Source organism: Vigna unguiculata, chromosome 7, assembly GCF_004118075.2.
Source record: "Vigna unguiculata cultivar IT97K-499-35 chromosome 7, ASM411807v1, whole genome shotgun sequence".
NCBI classification, from domain to species: domain Eukaryota; kingdom Viridiplantae; phylum Streptophyta; class Magnoliopsida; order Fabales; family Fabaceae; genus Vigna; species Vigna unguiculata.
Genome location: NC_040285.1, coordinates 24553327 through 24575487, shown reverse-complemented (window position 1 = coordinate 24575487; position 22161 = coordinate 24553327). Strand labels below are relative to the sequence as shown.

Here is a 22161-nt window from a genome sequence, read left to right as displayed (position 1 = left end):
CTTATAACATGTTAACACGTTGAATAATTTCTAACATTAATAATATGGCGAATTCTAGTTCATGAATTAATTCTTAACATTGGACACTCATTAATGGTTAATGTGACGTGAATGTAATTGAAGATGTTTTACAAAATATAATGATGACATAAAATTGAAAATACTAATGCGATGTTGCGCTTACTGAATTGTAAGGTGTTTTGTTGTGTTAAAATCCATGCTGTATTAGATAGAACTAACAAATGAAGCTTCTGTTATAAGAAAGTAAAATATATATATAAAAAAGAAAAGGAACATGGTTTCCATGTACAACATGCAACTTTCAGTTTTTGACCAAGGCTAAACCTGAGAGAACGCAGAGCAAGTATATGCAGAACATAAAAAAATAATGAGGTCAAAAAAGGGTAAATGATGAAAAAGTGTTGAAATGACAAAACAAAGAATTCAAAATGATAAATCCACACAGACAGATATAGAATGGAAATTGGTTATTAAATTTTGGAAATTTCCAATTATACATGGAATCTGGTAAGTTAGTTTATTAACATTGCAGAAAAGAGAATTTGCAGAGGGGGAAAATAAGCAGAGATATGCAAACTCAATATTTGCAGATATTATTGTGTAGAAAAGTGATGTATCTGTTACTATTTGTGAGTTAATTAAAGGTAAGAGAAGAGAGCACCGGAAAAAGTTCAATCGGAAAGAAGAGCACAGGTGAAGCCATCGGTGACAAGTTGATTAATTGCATCCTTAAACTTAACATAGTCCTCAAGTTTGTTGTAGACCTGGCGAGAAATTCGGGCATAGGCAGTAACAGAGGCGTGTTCTTCTCCTCCGGCGAAATAAATTGGAACTTCAACCCCAAACTCATCTCTCAAACGCGTCCTAAGTTTCAGAGCATGAGAATCACTCATAATCCCCAAACATGGAGGCAAACCCACCATCACCATGCTAGCACTCATGTCAGGAGGAGTACCGAGATGTGTTCCCCAAGCCTCCACCAACATCTTCCCCATCTCAACCACAACATCATGGTTCCTTTTTCTGATCCCTTCGATTCCACCTTCGAACCTCTTCACGAAATCCACAACTGCAGGAACCACCAACTGCGCACTGTAATCCCGGTTCCCGGTCCAAGAACTCTCCACCGCTAACCCGTTCCCGTACTCGTGAGACACCACGGGGTGGTGCAGGTCACGTGACTTCGGCGACGCACGTGCGTAGAGGAACGCCACGGAAGGGGGGCAGAAGAACCACTTGTGCAAATTGCTGGTGTAGAAATCTGCGCCAATCTCTTGCATATCCACGCGCGTGCACCCAATCGCGTGCGCCGCGTCAACGAAGACCTGCTCCACCCCCTCCTCCCTGCAGATCGTAACTAACTCCTTAACGGGAATGACCACGCTGGGCATGGAAGTCACGTGGTCGATAACCGCCAAGCGGATTCTGTTACCTCGGGACTTTCCTTTCTCAACGGCCTTGCGAAACTCGCGGACGATTTCGTCGTTGGAGGTTACCGGGAAGCGGAGGGGGACCACGACGACGGAGCCGCCGGCGCGCACCACGTAGGCCTCGATGGCTTTCTTGACGGCGCCGTAGGCGTAGTGCAGCATGAGGACGACGTCGCCCTTCTGGAAGGTTCCCTCGTGGAAGGCCCAGGCGGCCTGCTGGAGAACGATGGCGGTGGCGGTGGAGGCGTTGTCGACGAGGGAGATCTCGTCCACGTGGCGGGCGTTGACCAGGTCCTTGATGATGGTGCGGGAGCGGAGGAGGCCGCTCTTGAGGTGGTTGAAGTAGAATTGGTCCGGCTGGCGGAGGTTCTTGAGCTGCCAGTCGCGCTGCACGGCGATGACGGAGGCCGGGCAGCAGCCAAAGGCGCCGTTGTTGAGGCGCGCCACGGCGGGTTCGTGGTGGGAGAATTCAGATTGGATCTCGGCCTCGGTGATGAAATTGGTGTGCTTTAGCTTCTTGTGGGGATGGGAAACCGCGTCGCCGTTTTGGTGTTGGGTGGAAGCCATTGGAGAGTGTGAGAGGAGGTTGGAGTGAGGGAAAGAGGGGAAAGAGAATGAAGACAAAGTGTGGTGATATTATCTTTCATTCGCATTAGAGTCTACTCAGCAATCCACATAGTGACATGGGAAATTTGGAATATAAAATGAAGGAGGAACAAAACCAACCAACCAGCATAAAGGTACCCTTTTTATGGATGCTGCTGTTCTCTTATTCATATAATGATGCAATGCAATGTAATACTGCAGCAGGTGCTGGTTCCATGTTTTCCTATTCATGCTTGGAATTTGATTTTCTATTGCACACCCCACTAGCATACAACTTCAGGATTTGACCACTGAGTGACTCTGTTATGCTTGCTTATTAGTATTCATTACTTGAAAAGCTTTTTCAAAGTAAAGGATGAATGAGTGTGTGTGCTTGATTCAATGACTTTGAAACCAAAGTTAGTTACATTCAATGTGTTTGCAAACAAAGGACACTTTTTTACTTAATAAAGTAGTATTTTTTACTACTCTGTTTCCTGCTTCTGATCCAAACACAGGATGGTAAAAGTTTTGTTGATTTTTGTTTTTAATCTAAATATTTGGGGGAGGGGGGCAATGAAGTATCATGTAAAATACCAATTTCTTGTATACATCTCAATATTGGGACAACTTCAAGGCTCTTCATATTATAACCCCCCACTTGTTATTGAAAATTATAATCAAAAGCCTTTGAAGATACCATAGGACAATAGGAATTATAGTCATATATTGTTAACGACTTTTTCTTTGGGATAATACAATGTTTCAAAGTCTTCGTATCATCAGGTAAATATTGCATAAACCCATAGATTTCAAGTTGTTGAATAGGTTGTTTAATTCTGTTTTGGAAGTATATTATATCCAATTGATTGAAGAAATTTAAATGAGTATGATGATTTTTATCGAGACATATGGAAACCAACGACACCATATTATTTAGGACTTTATATGATGATTTATATGCTTGTCGATTCCATTTCCACTTTGTGATATTCATTTTTATTTTATAAATTAATATGAAACAAATACACTTCGATGCAGGCTTATTTTTCTTTTAATTTGTAATATGTTTTGCCATTTGACTTTGTTATTTATTAGCTTTGTTAGTTCACTTGGTTTAACTGGCACTGATTGGGTCAATAACTTGATGCTAAAACTTCAACATGTTACTTGAAGTATTCGAACTAAGTGTTGTCTTTTCTGTCCCCATAATGCATAATTCAGGGGCTTATTATATTCTTGTTGATGGAAAAATTATTTTCTTCCTGTTAACAGCATATTTCATCTTTGATACAGTTACAATTAAAGATCGAGATTTAAAGACAGAGAGTAAAACTTATCAGACATAAATAGTTGTTATATTTTGTTTATAAATTATATTTCATACAATATAATAAATATTCGAATTTAGAGATACTTGTAAAGAGTTTTCAAGTTCAGTCCAAATTATCTTTGGATTTTTTTACTATCCAATTGAATACACAGACCGAGAATCCAAATTCTTTTAATGACTTAGAAGATTCTAAAATTTTAACCATATATTTAGACCTCATTAATGAGTGATGAATTCTAATTCTTTTATTCATATAATGACCAAGAAGATTCTAAGATTTTAACAACATATTTAGATCCCATTGATAACTTATTAATTCTAATTCTTTTATACACTTTTCTCTAAGATATATTGTAATTTCTTTAAATTGACTATTATATGTATCAAAATAATGAATTTTCTTTTAACATATTACTATGTATCTTATCATTTGAAAACTGAAAGTCTACGATTCATTATCAAATAGCAATACTTAGGTTATACTTATGTTCTTTTATTTTATATTATTATTATTATTATTATTATTTTGATCCTTTTTAATTTGAGAGAGCTATCTATCTTATATTTACAGTTGCTTTATTTTATGTTATGATTATTATTTTTATTTCTTATCAACTTAGCATTAAAGAATTTATCTTATCTGATTTTTTATTTAGTATTCAAACTATTTCATTTAAATGTCATTTTTCTTTAAGCATTCCTGTAATTTCTAGTGGCACTCATATGAAAATAACTAAAAAATAACCATATGATATTTACAGTTGAAACTAAAAATTTAATTCAGTTTTATGACGTGGAAGTATTGGAAGTCAAATCTCGTTTATGTAATTTTGAAAATGCCAATAGGCTACCTCATGAGCAACAAAAGATTGTCCTTAAATTTTAATAAAACCATCTTAAATTTGAATTCCTGAAAAGATTGTTGCCAGAGACAGTCACTTTTGAATTTTATTGACATACCATTGAGAAATATTTTTCTAAAGTAAACATTTTTACTCATCAAGTATAATTTTTTTATTGTGAAAGACAACATTTTTACCATGATTTTTTCTTTTTTTAATTTTGTCGATTGTTTGTCTATTGTATTAGGTTTTTTGGAAAATGGATTTTTAATAATATTTTTTCTAGCTTTATAAATTTTTATATTAATTTATAATAAACTATTTTGTTAAAAATTTATAATTTTTATAAATTCATGTAAATATAAATTTTTAAAATATATTTAATTTATATTTATAAATTAATTGAGAATAAAAAATAATTATGATGCATAAAATAATTTAAATATATTATAATTATGGCAATAGAAAATTTATTATAATAAAATATTGTAATAATGATTGTCTTTTGTAAAATAAATTTATATATATATATATATATATATATATATATAATTTATGTAATAATTTTTTGTGTATAATAAGTTAGAAAAAAAATTAAAATAATAATATGATTGTAGGTGAATATATTCTAAAAAAAAAATTAATGTAAAGTTAAAAACTAGTAATGTGAATGTAAAACATTTAGAACTTATTATAAACAAAAATCATTCAAATAAAATATTTAAAAAGTATAACAAATTTTTAAAAAAGTTTTTTGTTAGAAAAAATATATAAACTAAAATATAGAAAAACATACAAATTCTTAATAGAAAAATCTTAAAAAACAAAAGGTATAAAATTCAAATATGCAAATTCAAATTCAAATTTAAATTTAATAATTATTTGTTGAAATTATTAATTATTTAAATTAAAATTAACAACTAGAAAAAATAAATTACTTAGTAATAAAATTTTGATGTTGAAAAAAAGTTAGTAATTTATTTTTAAAAAATAATTACTAAATAATTTATTTTTTCCAATTATTAACTTTAATTTAAATAAATAATAACTTCAACAAATAATATCTAATTTGAATTTTTATTTTTTATACAATTATATTAAGATTTTTATATTTTGGTATATTTTAAATTTATATATGTTTCTTAAATAAAATTTAAAATAAAATTATGTACTTTTTTTAATATTGTTTTAAGTTATTTTTTATAATATATTTTGTTTATAAAAAAACTTAAATGTTTTTCATTCACATTACTAATGGTTAACTTTACATTAATTTCGTTTTCAAATATTTACACCTATAATCATATTATTATTCAATTTTATTTTTCTAATTTATTATGCACAAATGAATTATTACATTAATTATTTTAACCATATATATAAATATATATTAAAATTAATTTTACAAAAAAAATCACAATTATAATAATTTTTATATTACCATAATTACAATATATTTAAATTATCTTATTTATCTTAATCACTTATCGAATTTATTATTCCCAATTATTTGTAAATATTAAATGAAATATATTTTTAAAATTTATATTCACATGAATTGTGATAACCCTTTTAATTATTTCTTCTCCCCTCATTCCAGCACACTGAATGCCATACTTCACTCTTGTTTTTTGTCTCCTTGCTTCATCAGCACTCTCTACATAGTTACCTTAATTCCTCGATAATTAAATCTCTCCTTGCTCCTGAAACAGATTATGGGAGAGTAACCACAACAGAGCCTCCTGCTGCCACCACTCTTAGCCTCACTCCCTCTAGGTAAGTCTCCCTTTCTCGTTTTGGAGTTCAATTTTAGATTTCAACTCGAAATTATGTCTCTGTTCTGAGTTTAATCAAGTGTTCCTCATTTCCCTGTGTCTGGATGATGAATTCTCTAGGTTAAACTAAGGAATTCTGCTTCTCCTCTCTATAGTTACTTTCACCCAAAGCATTCACCAAAAATAGGTAAGGGAAGCTAACCTCTCACTCTAATTTCGCAAAGGAATCGTTGATTAGGGTTAGAATTGCATGAATTGTGTGTTGTTTGATGAGTATGAACAATTGTGTGTGATGAATTTCGAGTGTGGCATGAACTGTGTGGTTTGCATGTGAAAACAAATTGAAATTCTGATGGTTTCGCCCAGGCGAGCAGCTCTCGCCTGAGCGAAAATACTAGAAACTCACCCCTAATGTTGCACGAGGTCTCGCCTAGGCGAGCTGGTTTCGCCTGATCGAGAGTCAATCTCGTCTAGGCGAGACAGCTTAGCCTGAGCGAGAATTCGCTTAGATTTTGGGGTTACTCTCTGTTTGGAGTCTCGCCCAGGCGAAAGTGATTCGCCTAAGCGAGACAACTCTCTAGCTCAGGTGAGATCCTCTAGCTTGAGCGAGATTCACTGCATAATTTGAGAAGAACAAATAGCACAAATTAGTGTCAATACCCAACCAAATAACAAAGCAACAAAACTTCCAAAATAGAGAAGAACAAGAGAGGAAAACCTATAATATCACTGCTGCAGTGCAAAATTAATATCTCTGAACTCAGACCTCATATCAACGATCCGACCAGTCAAAATGAAGATCAATGAGTTTTGAACCTGCTGTAAAAATTTCAGCCCGATCCAACGGTGAACGAATCCGCAGTGACAAATTTACAGTGACAGCTCTGTGAAAAACGTGAACAGAATTTTCCCTCTACCTCTCCCTCTATGTGTTAGGGCTTTCCGTGTGTTCTGACTCTATTGTTTTGCCTATGTTTAATTTTTATTTCTCTCTTATCATAGGTTAATAATTACTGACGTAAATTATTTACATGACACGATGGTTGATTATAATTATTTTAATATATTTTTAAGATGCTCAATATATTAAAATTTGATAAAAAAAAAATCTTCTATCCCCTTTACTGCACCTGAGGTTGGAATCACCTCATTTTAGATTGAGATGTGAATAGAAAGTTTAAATAAGACAAAATCTCAATCTATATGTGAATCCTCCCATTTCTTGTTATTTACTTTGAAGTTATAAATAACATGATATATAAACATTTGAAATACGAACAAAGTAATCAATATAAAATCTTTTGCTTTTGAAATTGCTTTTCAAAAAACACATAATTTCCCTATATTTTATAATAAGCGAAAGAAAAATAAAGGAGTAAAAAGAAAATTTTGAGTAGATGTGTCATAAGAAACTCCATGTTTTCATCCTTGATTGAAAAAATTTAACACATAACTCGTAAATAATAATAATAAATAATAATATGAATAAAAAACACTTAGTGATTGCAAACACAATGCATATCATATCATATTTATTATTATTATTATTTTACATTTGTTAATCATGCATAAATATTTATGAATATTTTAGAAATATTCACTAACACAAAAATAGCTTATAACGTCATTCATTTCACATTTCATTATCACGAAAAATTTAACATTAAAAATGACAGGTGACGTTTTTGTAATTAAAACGCCAGAAATTGATGTCAATCAGCCCTTCCTCGACTTTGAGTTCAAAATTAACTTCGACCGGTTGCATATTGGACATCGAATGACATCGACCTTTGGAATCAGACGTCAAATGACGTCGGAGATTCCTGCTTGGACATTAAATAAGGTCGGGGTCCCTAATATTCGACATTGAATTACTTTAATTAGCTTAAAAAAACGCGAACCCTTTTCTGTTGGTGCTCCTTCTTCCACAGACACACAACAACATAGATGAAGTTTTCGACTACTAAGAAAGGTAATTTTTACTTCAATTAACTCAAATGGAAGTTGATTGGCTACCTTGTGATGGGGAAAACAACAACACAAACAATATACCAGAGAATGCAGCAGATATAATTTCTCCTAACTTGCAAGAATCTATGAGGAACAACAATCAAAGAGCAGCAATAATAAATCACCAAAGACACAAATAAAGGCACCAAGATTTTTAAAAACCACGAGTTGTCCAGACCAAAGAAATAGCTCCACTATGATCAACAAGAGTACAAAAGAGTCTCAATTAATAGGACGACTCCCATGCAATTCTTGCGAGAGCTGGAGAAGCGTCTACGGATAAAGCACCGTATCCATATAACTGTTTGCCACCTACGCTCCGCCATCCATTCCAAGTTTAGGAACCTAGGGAATAGTCTCCCGATCAAACAGCTGACGAAGGGGATGAACGAAACAGGGAGTCTACTGGACGGGGTTCCACTAGCGGAGACTCTTGGAACAGCTGGAGTCAGAAGTCCCCAAGTAAGCGTATTATGGGGGACCGTCCAGCACATCTGGCAAGGATCAAGGGGGATCTCGTTGTTGCATAGCTCAGGTCGGAGCAACGCGCCATCGGACGTTAGTGCCAATACCCAACCAAATAACAAAGCAACAAAACTTTCAAAATAGAGAAGAACAAGAGAGGAAAACCTATAATATCACTGTTGCAGTGCGAAATTAATATCTCCCAACTCAGACTTCATATCAACGATCCGACCAGTTAGAATGAAGATCAATGTGTTCCGAACCTGCTGTAAAAATTTCAGCCCGATCCAACGGTGAATGAATCTGCAGTGGCAAATTTACAATGACAGCTCTGTGAAAAACGTGAACAAAATTTTCTCTCTACCTCTCCCTCTATGTGTTAGGGCTTTCCGTGTGTTCTGACTCTATTGTTTTGCCTCTCTATTTATTTTATAGCTCCTTCTCCACTAAGTTAAGTGAGACATGACCTTCTCAAGTTTTGGGCATTTTCTCCACATAGGAAGGGAGCCCACTACCCAACACCTTTGTTCACATTTTTTTGACGTTTTCCCCTATTGTTTTTTCCAGATTTCGCGTGGCAACAATAGCGGTGTTGTGAAGCTCCTCCGACAACATTCAACAATGACAATGACGTCCAACAACGGCGGCGACAACTTGGATTGTAGTGTCCACTTTCTGCGAGACGTGGTAAGGGAACCTGAAGCAGAAGGCGAAGAAGGCAAAGAAGAAGGAACAACAACGAAGTTTCATTGCTTTCAGGAGTCTCGTTTTAGTGTTGTGAACCAATAAGGTTCTAAGTGTTGTGAACCAGTAAGGACCTCGAACTATCAGAAGTCTCTCGTAGCACTTCTGGCTTGTTCACTACCGTTTAAGGGATATCGGGTTCCGTACAACTGACATCAAGGGACGACATGTTTTAGTCCCGACATCAATTTTAATGTCACCCAATATGTCGTCGAAATTCGAACAAATATCAAAAGCAAAAATAAGGGACATTAAAAACCATTTTGTATTAGTGATTGTTTCCCTCTTATACAAGTAATCTTACTTTTTTATAAATTAAGTTTCTAGATACTAAATCAATTTTAACTATAAAGTTTATTCTTCTTATTTATATTGTTATAATTTTATAGTTTTATAATTTTATGTTTCATAATCAGGTAATTATAATTTATAATTTTAATTAATTTTAAAATAATTTTTATTAAATACACCAAATCCTAGGGATCACCTCATCATGATCTTTTGCACCAAAATATTTTGATGATTTAATGTATTACAAAATTTGTAATAAAGACTCAATTGAAAGTTCTTAAATTGATGAGAAACTCAAAACTTAATTAAACCAAATTTAAATATTTAATTATAATTTTTATAAATGCATAAAAAAGTAAATAAAATGAGAAAATAGAAGGAAAAACATTGAAAAGGTTTTATAAGTAAAACGATTGTGAAATACAACATGTCATAATAAATGTTTATATAAATTGTAATTAAGTTTGATTACTAATTTGTGGACTAAATTGAAAACCAGCACAATCATATGATAGTAACATGACACATGACATGACATTGTACCGACACAATATTAACACCAATCTAGGGAAAATGATTAGAGGACTAAATTGAACAAATGAAATATTAGGCTTTTTGAAAATTTGAATAAAATTAGAGGACCAAATTAAGTATTAAACTATAATATAACTGAAAAGGTAATTATACCGAAAATCTTTTATAATGTACTCCATAAATTTATTGTGAGGTCCTCAAGAAAAAGTTGATTTGCATCGATGGCCGACTTCATTTCCAGCCCTAACCAGTAGGGATGTCAACGGGCAGGGACAAGTTTCGCTATCCCATACCCATCCTCGTAAAAAAAATTCATCCTCATTCCCATACAAAAATCCAACGGGTATCAAACTTTTGTCCCATCCCCATCCCCACCAGATAACATGTATAATCTCGTACCCATACCCGTTTTCTTACTACTTCAATATTAATTTTAATTAATTTTTATAAAAAAATATTACGGTAAAGTAAACATAATATTATCAAATATTCAATAGTAGGAGAATGGTTGTTTCTTCGATATCAAATATTTCGAAATAATTTATGATTGTTTAATTTTAGATTAAGATACCAAAAAAAATTCATGAGAACCAAAACATTTATTAAATTTACAAACATTAATGAAACCTAGTTAGTAAATTTAAAAATATTTTTTTAAAAAAATATAAAAAGAAACCAAATATTCAAATTAAAATATACTTTAAATGTTTGTTTACTTCAATTTTTGAAATTCTAATGAATATCTTTTTTATACACTAATAAAAGTTATAATACATCACTTGATCAAAATGACGCAAAAAACAAATAATAAACATAATAATAAATTTTTAACATAGATCTTGTATCTTTTGAACTCCAATATATGTTGGATGTTGATAAAAAAATATTCATGACAATTACATTAAATTTTTATATTGTAATAAATAAAAGTTATTTATAAAATTATAGTGAAAAAATTACAAAATGATTAATATTGAGTTAGAAAATAAAAAATAACTAGATAAAATATATTGAAATAGCATTCTATATGATGAAAATAAACAACAAATAAAAATATTAAAAAATTAACAAATGTATGTCTTATAAACAATTTGAGAGACTATTGAAAGAAATTGCATAAAAAAAAAACAAATATATAATTAAGGATATGATAAGATGAAAAATACATTAGAAATCTAAGAAAATTTTTCAAATATCAAAATATATATTAAGAAATAACAAAAATTATTTCAGCGAAATAAAAAAGTTCTTTAAATGAAACAAAAATTAATAATAAGTAAAGATTATTTTTATATTACCTAGTGAATAAAAGGTTTATGCTATTAAACATTTAAATTGAGAGTATTAAACATTATCAAGTGAAAGGAAAATATACAATAAATAAAAATATTAAAAAATAATAAAAAATATTCAAATGTGAGACAAAAAAATTTTAATTGACATACATCATTTTAACATAATTACATAAATGTTGTAATAAGTTGAAAAAAATATATTAGAGATGTGAATGAGTTTCATGACAAACCAAATAATTAGAAAAAAAAAATACAAAATATATATATATATATATATATATATATATATATATATATATATATATATATATATTGGAGTTCAAAAGATATGGTGGGAACGAGTATTATAATGGGATATTTATATCTCTATATCCATTCTCATATCCAATGGAAAAAGTTGGAGATTCTCCATACCTATACCAAGTAAATGTGAGGATTCTCCGTCAAAACGAGAATGGATTCGGACAATACCCACAGGAACAGGTTTATTTGTCATCTCTACTGACTAGTCCACTACTTAGCAAAATGGGCACAAACTCATTCCCAAACCTGAATCCACCATTAGCAAACAGCCATCGTTATCCAGGATATTTTGCCCAGTATCTATGTCACCTTCCATTTATTCCGGACTGGACTCTTAGAAATTTATTTTATACACTGAAAATTTCATTCCGAAAATTTTCAGCGGAGAAATTATAGAGTTGAAGTATTTTGCCCTTTCTAATAGCAATTCATAATGAGAATAATTAGCCTAATCCATTCCATAAACCTTACATATGCAATATATTTGCAACCTAGCTAATCAAGTATATTATAATGCTACAAGAGTGATGTGATTTCAATATGTTGGTCCATTTCCTGGGGAGAAAAGGTTCTCAAAAACTCATAATTTCCCCTTTTTTATATTAACTAACAGTGAAATATGAAAGGGGTGACAATATCAGTGTTACTTTTTATTGTCGTAAGCAGCTATATTCTGGGGCTCACATTCAGGACTAAATAAACGAACCAGTAAAGCCGTGCTTGAGCTTACAGTTACAGCTCCACATGCTGCCCAACGAAGGCTCCTAGGATTTGTAATTCGAGGACCTGCATGACCAACAAAGATTAAGAAAATATAGAAGGATGAATTACAATGTCACAAATTTTTTCACATTCAACCGATACAAGATTTCGAGGAAAAGAAAGGGGAGATGTAAATACTATTTAAAACCTCGAAATTATTTCAAGAGTGACACTACATCATATAAGAAACACGTAAAAGGGGTTTGTTTTAAATTAGAGGCATGCTGAGTGATGGTCAAACTCCCCTCTTTATAAGTTTGGCACTCTGTTACACTGAATGAAGAAAACGAAAAGGTTTCACTAGTTGAAGGAGTTGCTAATATCAAGGAGTCTATAGCAGCCCGAAATTAGGCGGAAGCAAAGAACAATGACTACATACTCGGCTCTTTTGCAGTGAAAAAATAGTTATAATTAGGCTTCATAATCCTAAAGACCGGACTAGAGAGCTTCTGTAGTCACGTTGGCTCACAATTGTGTTAACAAATCAAGGTTGGATACAGTGCTACAAGGACTTTTTAAGGGTTTCTTTACCGGAAAAAGCCCTATATTTCAGTAGAGAAGCTCCCAAAAGTACTTTTGGGTTGTATTTTTAAACAGACCAATGGTACATATTTAATTTAGTTGCCTTGCCTTAGATTCCTATTTATATCAGATTTGCTTCGTATTTATGCAGATAGTCTATCTTCAGGAGGTTTACTGCACATTTTGCAATTAGGATCATATCGTTAGATTTAACTCTACTCTTTTACATATTTGGCTTCTTCTTGTATCTATGTATGTTCTGGCAAGGGCATGGCCCAAATCACTTGTCCATAATGGTGACTAAAAGATAAAAACTTCAGAAGATTATTAAAAACCCTAAACCTAGCTGGCTCAAGGTACGGTGCCTTTACTGACTAGATTATTGAAGTTTTGCACGTGCTACCCCACCATTGCAGAGCATGGAAGACCAACACTGGAGGACCAACCTACTACCGCAAGGCCATGAGGTACGCATTAGTTTATTCTTTGTACAGTTTAGCAATTCAGAAACTTAAGTTTTTACCCCAACAACCTTTTTCCTCTAGTTTCAACTAGTTGATACAGTGATTCAACAAAAAATTCAAACTGTTCAGAAAATGCTCCAGAAATGCCGTGTTTACTTTAATCATCATTCACAGCAAAACAATATTATGAGCAATTCAGTTGCAAAGTTCAGCTAGAACAAGAAGGAAGCAAGAGTAAAAGGTAGAACAAACCATAATGCAGTCGACAAAGGATCCAAAATCCTAATGCTCCCCCAACACTACAGATTCCAGCCGTGTGCCTCATTAGCCGAGAACAAGGTTTTGCGTCAGACCTCATGACCTCACCATCAGAAAAGCCTAAGAAACGCCTCAGCGACATTGTGTTAGTTACCTACAGAAAGGCACCCCCGGGTGGTTAAGAGTTAATGCTCAACATAAAGGAAATTGTGATGAGAAAGATGTCCAATAGAATACCTCCAGCTACAATATAACAGTAAGCATATCACAAGGTCACTTTGCATTAGTGTGCTTGTGATTGCAATGCAAGCAGAATTCACTCTTAACAGTTGTAAGGCACATAAAAAATGTCAATATTAAACTTAATAGTGGCTGATGTAAAATGAAAATCAAATAGATAAAACAAAGATTCGTTGTAAGCACAGAAAACTATAAAGTTGATGCCACTGATATTGCAGGATGTGAAAACTACTTGTTTTATTTTATTAGAGCTTTGCCTGTAATAACTTTTAATTTAGTAATAAACTAAAAATATAGCCATCCAATATATGAGAAAAGTTTGCTATACAATGTTATGCACTTCAACCATCAAAATTAACAAATACTAGCTTCATTACCACAAATCTAATGCAGCAGGAGAAACTTTAGCTATAGCAGATCATATTGATAGTGCTGATAGTGCAGCATCTTCAGGGTGAGGGAAGTTAGTTACAAACGTTATCCACTAGAATTTGTAAAAGAGAAATTTGTCTAAATATATGCAACCATGTTCCTTGTGAAACAGCTTTAAATTGTTCTTTAAAGAGTCCAATTCGAAAGTCACATTTCAGACTACCCTGGAGGTATTGTCTCATAATGAGAATTAGAATTGATGTCCTGTTTAAATATTTTTTTCTCATGAAAAATTATAGAAGAAAAGAAGAATGCAAAATGCAGTAGTTTCTTTTATAAAACCAGTTATCACAGAGGAAGCTCAATTAATTTCATTTTTTATTTTTTGTCTCCTATAGGCGTCACAGAAGAATTTATCCAATTGGACGTTATTCCCCCAAATGACAGTAAATTGCCAACCAATTATGCTTTTATAAACCCTTTATCCAAGCAAAGTAGAAAAACGAAAAGTGCCAAGACTTCAATAAAAGAACAAGATGAGAAGCCTCTATATTATTAAGATTCCCAGTTTTCTACACTAATTATTCTTTAACGAAGTGTAGAAGCTATTAATATATTATGTCTTAACCAAAGTGGTGTGAACCTATCCCTTGAGGTCATTTTATCAAACACCAAAAATGCAAGGCCATACACTAATCAAACCAAGGACAAAACCAGATTCCAAACTTTCAGCAGAAACAGGATTAGAAGAACATGTTATATTAATGCATTGACAAAGGTGAAGTTGAATTAGAGCTTCAGTTCAAATTGATAAAGAAAATTACCTCAAAATACAAAGCCACCGAAGCCAGAGAGAGGAAGGTCACTTTGCTGCCTAATCACTGCAAAGAAGAAAGCGCCTCTATGCGAATTGTGCCATGGAGAGTGACTGGGCCGGACTTAAATGGGCCAGGGTTAGTGAAGAGAAAGCCCACCCCTTAGCCCAGTAATGTTACTACACACCATTATTATTAAATACTTGTTTTTTGAAGTGTTTTTTAAACACTAAAATAAAACATGAAAAATCATGTTCTCGCTCACGCACACATGCACCAGATATATATACACATTATATTTTAAAATACATACATGATACATTCAAATTAATTTGTAAAAGTTCTTCAGTGACTTATTTAAATTTTTTTTCTTTTTAATGTGTAATAAAATTATCTTAACTTATTAAAAAAATAATTTTACTTTTTATTTTTCTTTAAAGTTCCAGTTAAAAAGTTTTTCAATCATTCCTTTTATTATTGCTTTTATTTATTATTACTTATGTTATTATTCATTTCATTTTACTTATTATGTTCCAGATATGATATTCTCACCGTGATTGTTTTTTTTTTGTGAAATTCCACAATTTCTTTAATTTTTTTTCTTCACGTTTTCACTAATAATCTATGAATACATAGCCATTTTAGTTACTGAATGTATAAACCAATTACTGTTTAGTTTATAAAAAAAAATTATAATTTAATTCTTCAACAATTATATCTCAACAAACACACCATTTAATGAGTATTAATACATGAATTTTACAGCTTATTATCAAATTTGTAGAAAACTAAAATTCAATATAACATTAGCCTTTAATTTATCAGTGTAAATTTGTTTCATAAAACTTAATTGACAAAACATTGTTACATTTTCTTTTAGAAAAATTATACAATAATTTCTATTTTTTAACTCTCAAATTTTGTTCTTTAACGTGATTTAGTATATGTTATTGATTATTTTAAAAAAAATAATAATACATTGATCAATGATAAGTTAAAAAATAAAAAATAAAAAAAAATAAAAATATTATTATACTTTATTTTACTATAAATTAGAAAAATTAAAAAATGAAAATCACAATATTATTATACCTTATTTTACTGTATTTTTGCGAATAGTGAAAATAATGTTTAAGTTACTGGAAATCCCTTTTACTATGCATACCTATATTGAATTCCAATAAAAAATAAATAATAAATAATAAATAAGGAAGGAAGGAAGGAAACGTAAGGATAACGTGCTCCACCAAATATAATAAAATACTTTGCTGAAGCATGGGAAGAGAGGGTTTTTGTTTGAGAGTGTAATAAAAAAGCCAAGCTCCACTAAATAATTACATAAATATTCAGATAATATGATAAAATATGACCTCGTTGATGCCATCGTAGATATGTTTTTTTAGCAATTAAGTAATTTAACGTAAGTGTATTGTTTGTGTTGTAAATATATAAGTACTACCCAAAAAGATTCCAATCTTCTCCTCCCAGAGACCTTCCTGTCAGTGTAGGTAACGTGTTCTTTCATCAACTCTTCTCCCTACTCTGCTTTGAACCGTAGTAAAGTACCACGATAGTTGCTGCACAAGCATCTGCAGTAGCAAAAAGTTTTCATTTTTCTGATCTCTTAGCTTTAATCACATGTATCCCCGTAAAAAAATATTAAAACTTCAATCGTAGATCATCCTAGTGAGTTGAGGCCACTTGGTTTCTTCTAATTTCCACTAGATTTTACTTGTCCTAATTTTGCTTTGACTACAGGTTTGATTTTGCATAACTTTTTTTTTTCTTTGTTATTGGTATCATGATCCTATGTTGAGTTCAGTTCAGTTGACTTTTTTTCTGGTGATATCTTATCCTCAGTTTTCCACTGGTGTTGATCTGTCTTCATGCTATTGTATAAACATGTTTCGTCTCACTTCTATTTATCCTTTCCTTTTTCATTTGATGCATCTGTTCGAATATTCCGCTAGTGGATTTGGGGACTGTCTGTTATTGTTACCAGAAAAAAAGAGTTTTCTTTTCATGTATAGGTTAAACGATTGTAGAAATAGTTAAGTCAACTGAGAAGAAACATTAGAATGAGATAAGATGAAGAAGACAAGTGTTGGCTTGTTAAGGTTCGGATTCATTGTAATAATTCCATGAATACCGTTTATTATGAACTTTGTTGATGAAGATCTTAGTTTTACCGAGGGTTTTGTTTAGAAACTTTTTCTATAAGCTCCGGTAGAAAAAGAGAAGAAAGAAAAACAAGATAAGCATTTTTTTTTAATGGTTATAATTAGCTCAGCATACGTTAAAATCAACTTTTAGGGAAGATAACATGTGAGCTATTTTATTTCTGTGTAAGTTCATGTTAGCATATGGAAAGAGTTTATTTAATTTTTTCTTATGTTTTTTAGTTCACTAGTGTTGTTTCGAAAAAGATTTCAAACATGGGTATCCTTGGACAACCTTCTCCATAAGCTCTTTAGGGAAGAAAAAAATGAATTTGACTTATCCTAAAATTCGGTTATGCAGAAGTTAAAGGGAAAAAGGTAGAGAAACTAATTGAGAGAGCTTTTACAAATTAGTTCATGCATAAGCTAGTTCATGTTACTAATTTGAATGTGTATCTGGGACTATATATCCGACTTACCGTTACATTACCCTGTATGGCAGATTCTCTTTGAAGATGGGGAACACGTATTTGTTGTTCACCTTTTGTTTGTGGGCTTTGACATGCTCACTTCTTCCTTCTTTCTCGAGTGGACTTATGAGAATTGGTTTGAAGAAGAGAGATCTAGATCTTGATAGTATCAGAACAGCTAGAATGGTACGAGAAAAACTAGGATTAGGCAGACCTGTGTTGGGTGCATATGATCAGTATGTTGGCAAACCAACCGATGAGGGCATAGTACCTTTGAAGAATTATTTGGATGCACAATATTATGGAGAGATTGGAATTGGCACACCTCCGCAGAAATTTAATGTCATATTTGATACTGGTAGTTCCAACCTATGGGTTCCATCATCAAAGTGCTATTTTTCTGTGAGTTCAACTTAACTTCTGTGCATTCAATCTTTTCCTGTGTGTACTATCAATGAGTCCTGTTGATTAATGTTCTCTTACAGCTTGCCTGCTATACCCATAAATGGTACAAGCCAAAGAAGTCCAAAACATATATCAAAAATGGTAATGCCAGCTTCTTATTATGCAGAATCATTATAGTGGTAGATGCAATCATGTAACCCCAACATTAAACGGTAGTGCATTCTGTGCGGATGCTATTTGACATGTTTCAATTCATCTTTTTACTCGTCAACCAGGAACTTCGTGTAAAATAACCTATGGATCTGGATCAATATCTGGTTTTTTCAGTAAAGATAATGTTAAAGTTGGTGATATTGTTGTCAAGAAACAGGTGAGTGAGTGCCTCTTAATACATTAGATCCCACATCTAGACTGAACAGTTCTGCAGCAATACTTTATAGAATTTACCATTATGTTATTCTTTTTAACTGTAGGATTTCATTGAGGCAACTCGAGAAGGAAGTCTTTCCTTTCTGTTAGCGAAGTTTGATGGATTACTCGGGCTTGGGTTTCAGGAGATCTCTGTTGAAAGTGCTGTGCCATTATGGTATGTTCATCATGCACTTTTGTTAGTTCATTTGCAGCTGGTATTCACGTCAGAAGGCCAATTGGTAAGCCTTAAATCTTTTCATTTACTGATCCATTTAAATTACAGGTACAATATGGTGCAGCAAAATCTTGTAAGTGAGCAGGTGTTCTCTTTTTGGCTCAATGGCGATCCAAATGCGAAAGAGGGCGGAGAACTAGTTTTTGGAGGTGTTGATCCAAAACACTTCAAGGGAAATCACACTTATGTCCCAGTCACTAGAAAAGGCTACTGGCAGGTGAGCAAAACAATTTAGTTTGATCAGGAATGTATGGTTTATTTTTGAAAGGCTCACAAGAATATTTTCCTTTTCAGATTGAAATGGGAGACTTTTTCATTGGAGGTGTCTCGACAGGTGACTTCATTTCATTCTTCTTCAATTCTATATAGATAGTTTCTGTTGTCTTTTGGGGAGTTATTTGGGAATAAGTAGTGAGTGATTGAGTGGTTGAAAGGTTTTAGAATGTGGTACAAGGAGAAAACTCACTTCTATTTCTTCCTCTCACATACTGTAGTGTATTTTAAAGACTTGTGACTTGTGTACTCACTGTATCTTTACATTTTTTTTTAGTAGCCATGATCTTTGATCATGAAATTTATCTAATCCTGTATATCGATGCTATCCTCAGGTGTCTGTGAGGGTGGCTGTGCTGCTATTGTGGATTCAGGAACATCTTTGCTTGCTGGTCCAACTGTGAGTCCTTATGCTTCTTTGAAGACTTTGATATTTATAAATTTCTGTTTGTAATTTTTATGGCGCTGTTAATTTCAGGCTGTTGTAACTGAAATCAATCATGCAATTGGAGCTGAAGGAGTTCTAAGCGTAGAATGTAAGGAAGTTGTTTCTGAATATGGAGAAATGTTATGGGATCTCTTGATATCTGGGGTAAGATCTCTTGCCTACCTTGAAGTTTTCCTTTCAACTTGATTTGTTGTCTTTGATCTTTCCTTTCACTAGTTTTCACTTCTCAGACCTAAGTGTGTTTGATCTTGATTTGCAGGTACGACCTGATGATGTGTGCTCACAGGTTGGTTTATGTTTTGCCAAAAAAGGTCAATCAGAGAGGTCAGTTTGTTTGAATTTGCAATTAGCAATTTTATATATCAGTGTTTTGAATGCACTTTCAACATATTTGATTTCGTGCACTTCAATTAAGTAATGTTTTGAAGATGTTGGTGGGATGGTTAATATTCTGACTGTGACCTTAGCAACCAATTTCTCAGGGCTTGATACCCTTGATTACAACTACTGGTTTATAAATTTCTTCTTTTGCCACTGGGTGAATTTAGGTTCTATCCATACTTTTAATGCCATCAGATTTTGGCTAAAACAGGGTCTAAAATTTTTTCATTGGTTACAATTACTGGTTTATGTATTTCTTCTTTTTTCAACTGAGAGCGTTTAAGTTCTATTCTTACAACTGTTATCAGATTTTGGCTGAAAGAGACTCCTAAATTTTCTTTGAACCCTAATACTATGCAGCAATGGAATTGAGATGGTGACTGAAAAGGAACAGAGAAAGTTGTCAGCTAAAGATACTGCTTTGTGTGCTCCCTGTCAAATGCTTGTGATTTGGATTCAGAATCAACTAAAACAACAGAAGACAAAGGACACAGTTTTCAACTATGTGAATCAGGTAGCCCTTTTGAACCATCCTTGGTGTTGGTTACATTTATATGGCTACATATATGTCGTGCTGATTTTTTCCCCTTGATCATTGGCAGCTGTGCGAGAGCTTGCCAAGTCCAAATGGAGAGTCAGTAGTTAACTGTAATGGCATTTCTGGATTACCAAACATCACATTTACTGTTGGAGACAAACCTTTCACCCTCACTCCTGAGCAGGTTGGCTTTACAAACTGTGATAAATTAAATTACAATGCAGTTTTGGTAGATGATTACACTCCATAAATCTAATGCTAACCTCAAAACAACATTACTATCTACATCCCAAGGCTAACTGTTAGAGATTGTTTATTTATTTTATTCTGGTTCTGAAAATGCTGTGTAATTTCAGTATATTCTGAAAACTGGAGAAGGCATTGCAGAAGTTTGCCTTAGTGGGTTTATTGCTTTTGACATTCCTCCTCCACGGGGTCCTCTTTGGTATGTGTTACCCTTCTATGAATGGAATGATTGACTACCATTGTCCTAAGCTTTGCCTTTGATATTATTTTTTTTTTCCTGATATTGCTGTGACTATTTTACCTGAAGGATTCTTGGGGATGTTTTCATGAGGGTGTATCACACTGTCTTTGACTATGGCAATCTCAGAGTTGGTTTCGCCAAAGCTGCATAACAAGACATGTTGCAGGGTATCTTTTAATAAACTTGTTTATGTGTTGTAAATAATCCTCAGTAACTTATATGGCAAGGTTCACGTTATAGATTTCATGAATGTACACACTAGTGAAACTATGCGCTTTCAAGTATTGTGTGCTTGTACTTGAAGGGATCATTTTTATTAAACACCATGTTGAACAGTAGATTATATATTGTACCCTTACGTTACGTGCAATGAAGATAGCAATGGATTCTGTAGCCAAACGAGCAACATAAAATGGTGCCAAGAATGTTTTTTCTTTTCCCTCTGAAATGTTCAATAATGCATTGTGAACTTTCTCCAAAAATATATGCTCCGTATTTGCATGCATTGAATATGATGTTTGAGCATCTGATTCTGAAAAAGCTAAACCATGATTGGTGTCTGTCTATACATTCATAGAACTTGTCTACTATTCTCTTTTTTGTAACAAATACACTGTTTCGTTAAATGCTGGCTCTCAAATTGAGTTTTGAGCAAAGGATATTTGGATAATTCATTGCAAGCCTAGTTAAGTTGGGTTGGTTTGTCAATGTAGAATATTTCTTGTGACGTTTTGAATGAATATAGTATATAATAGGCTTAATTGTAATTTGAATTTCCTCTACTTTGTAATGTGCTTAGTTTTAGTTCATCAAGTTTCTTGAGTTAAAAGATTTATTTATTTTTCTTTTCAAATGAAGCAATTTACTTTTCCACTTAAACTATCAGTTTCTCCTTCTACTCAAAATCTTTTTATATTTTAAATTGATTAAATTGTCTTCTATCTAAAACTCATAAATCAAATGTCACCCAAATGAAGTTGTCTTATAAAATCGGTCAAATTTCATTAAGTTGCAACTAAATTTCTTACTTGAAAATTTGAAATTGCTGTACATCTCAAATTCCTAAAAAAAACCCTAAAATATATGGATATAAATAGTAATTTGTGGATTTTAAGTATAAGAAAAACCACGAGAAGATGAAACTTTGTTCATTTGAAAAATAGATACTTAATTAATTAAAAAAGAACCTCAAAGACCAAAGTATTAAATAATTTAAATTAAAGAAATACAAATATAATTAGACCTCTTAGAAAAAAAAATTAAGCCTTTATAATATTATATATTTTCAAGTGG

At 32.5% G+C, this 22161-nt stretch overlaps 4 protein-coding genes across 6 annotated transcripts; 2 read left to right on the top strand and 2 right to left on the bottom strand.

Moving 5' to 3' along the window:
- Positions 1-471: 471 nt before the first annotated feature.
- Positions 472-2321, bottom strand: LOC114192796 (probable L-cysteine desulfhydrase, chloroplastic). Its single transcript, XM_028082614.1, has one exon. The coding sequence runs from the start codon at positions 2016-2018 to the stop codon at positions 693-695; it is 1326 nt and encodes a 441-aa protein (XP_027938415.1). The 5' UTR covers positions 2019-2321; the 3' UTR covers positions 472-692.
- Positions 2322-8239: 5918 nt separating this feature from the next.
- LOC114191326 lies at positions 8240-9250 on the top strand. The gene is made up of 2 exons (XM_028080496.1): positions 8240-8554; positions 9029-9250. The coding sequence occupies exons 1-2, from the start codon at positions 8240-8242 to the stop codon at positions 9248-9250; spliced, it is 537 nt and encodes a 178-aa protein (XP_027936297.1).
- Positions 9251-12042: 2792 nt separating this feature from the next.
- LOC114190736 lies at positions 12043-15172 on the bottom strand. Its single transcript, XM_028079726.1, has 3 exons — positions 15071-15172; positions 13629-13788; positions 12043-12414 (listed from the first exon to the last, which is right to left on the bottom strand). Exons 2-3 carry the CDS (start codon positions 13774-13776, stop codon positions 12272-12274), a joined length of 291 nt encoding a protein of 96 aa, XP_027935527.1. The 5' UTR covers positions 13777-13788; positions 15071-15172; the 3' UTR covers positions 12043-12271.
- A 1197-nt stretch (positions 15173-16369) lies between these two features.
- On the top strand, positions 16370-21307 carry LOC114191563 (aspartic proteinase-like). Of its 3 annotated transcripts, none has more exons than XM_028080804.1 (14): positions 16370-16569; positions 17723-18092; positions 18176-18236; positions 18371-18465; positions 18569-18681; positions 18790-18958; positions 19036-19075; positions 19350-19414; positions 19493-19606; positions 19722-19786; positions 20204-20357; positions 20446-20565; positions 20738-20826; positions 20935-21307. In XM_028080804.1, exons 2-14 carry the CDS (start codon positions 17736-17738, stop codon positions 21017-21019), a joined length of 1527 nt encoding a protein of 508 aa, XP_027936605.1. In that variant the 5' UTR covers positions 16370-16569; positions 17723-17735; the 3' UTR covers positions 21020-21307. The 3 variants fall into 3 exon arrangements, with proteins under 3 accessions (XP_027936605.1, XP_027936606.1, XP_027936604.1); XM_028080805.1 differs by lacking the exon at positions 16370-16569 and adding an exon at positions 16610-16819; XM_028080803.1 differs by lacking the exon at positions 16370-16569 and adding an exon at positions 17561-17598.
- The last annotated feature ends 854 nt before the right edge of the window (positions 21308-22161 follow it).

Excerpts from the sequence above, each read along its gene's own strand:
- LOC114192796 (XM_028082614.1), bottom strand. The coding sequence starts at position 2,018 with ATGGCTTCCACCCAACACCAAAACGGCGACGCGGTTTCCCATCCCCAC.
- LOC114191326 (XM_028080496.1), top strand. The coding sequence starts at position 8,240 with ATGCAATTCTTGCGAGAGCTGGAGAAGCGTCTACGGATAAAGCACCGT. Across the intron at positions 8,555-9,028 it reads GGAGCAACGCGCCATCGGAC|ATTTCGCGTGGCAACAATAG; the intron begins GTTAGTGCCAAT and ends TGTTTTTTCCAG.
- LOC114190736 (XM_028079726.1), bottom strand. The coding sequence starts at position 13,776 with ATGTCGCTGAGGCGTTTCTTAGGCTTTTCTGATGGTGAGGTCATGAGG. Across the intron at positions 12,415-13,628 it reads CCTTTGTCGACTGCATTATG|GTCCTCGAATTACAAATCCT; the intron begins GTTTGTTCTACC and ends TTGGTCATGCAG.
- LOC114191563 (XM_028080803.1), top strand. The coding sequence starts at position 17,576 with ATGCAGAAGTTAAAGGGAAAAAG. Across the intron at positions 18,466-18,568 it reads ATATTGTTGTCAAGAAACAG|GATTTCATTGAGGCAACTCG; the intron begins GTGAGTGAGTGC and ends TTTTAACTGTAG. Across the intron at positions 20,566-20,737 it reads TCACCCTCACTCCTGAGCAG|TATATTCTGAAAACTGGAGA; the intron begins GTTGGCTTTACA and ends GTGTAATTTCAG.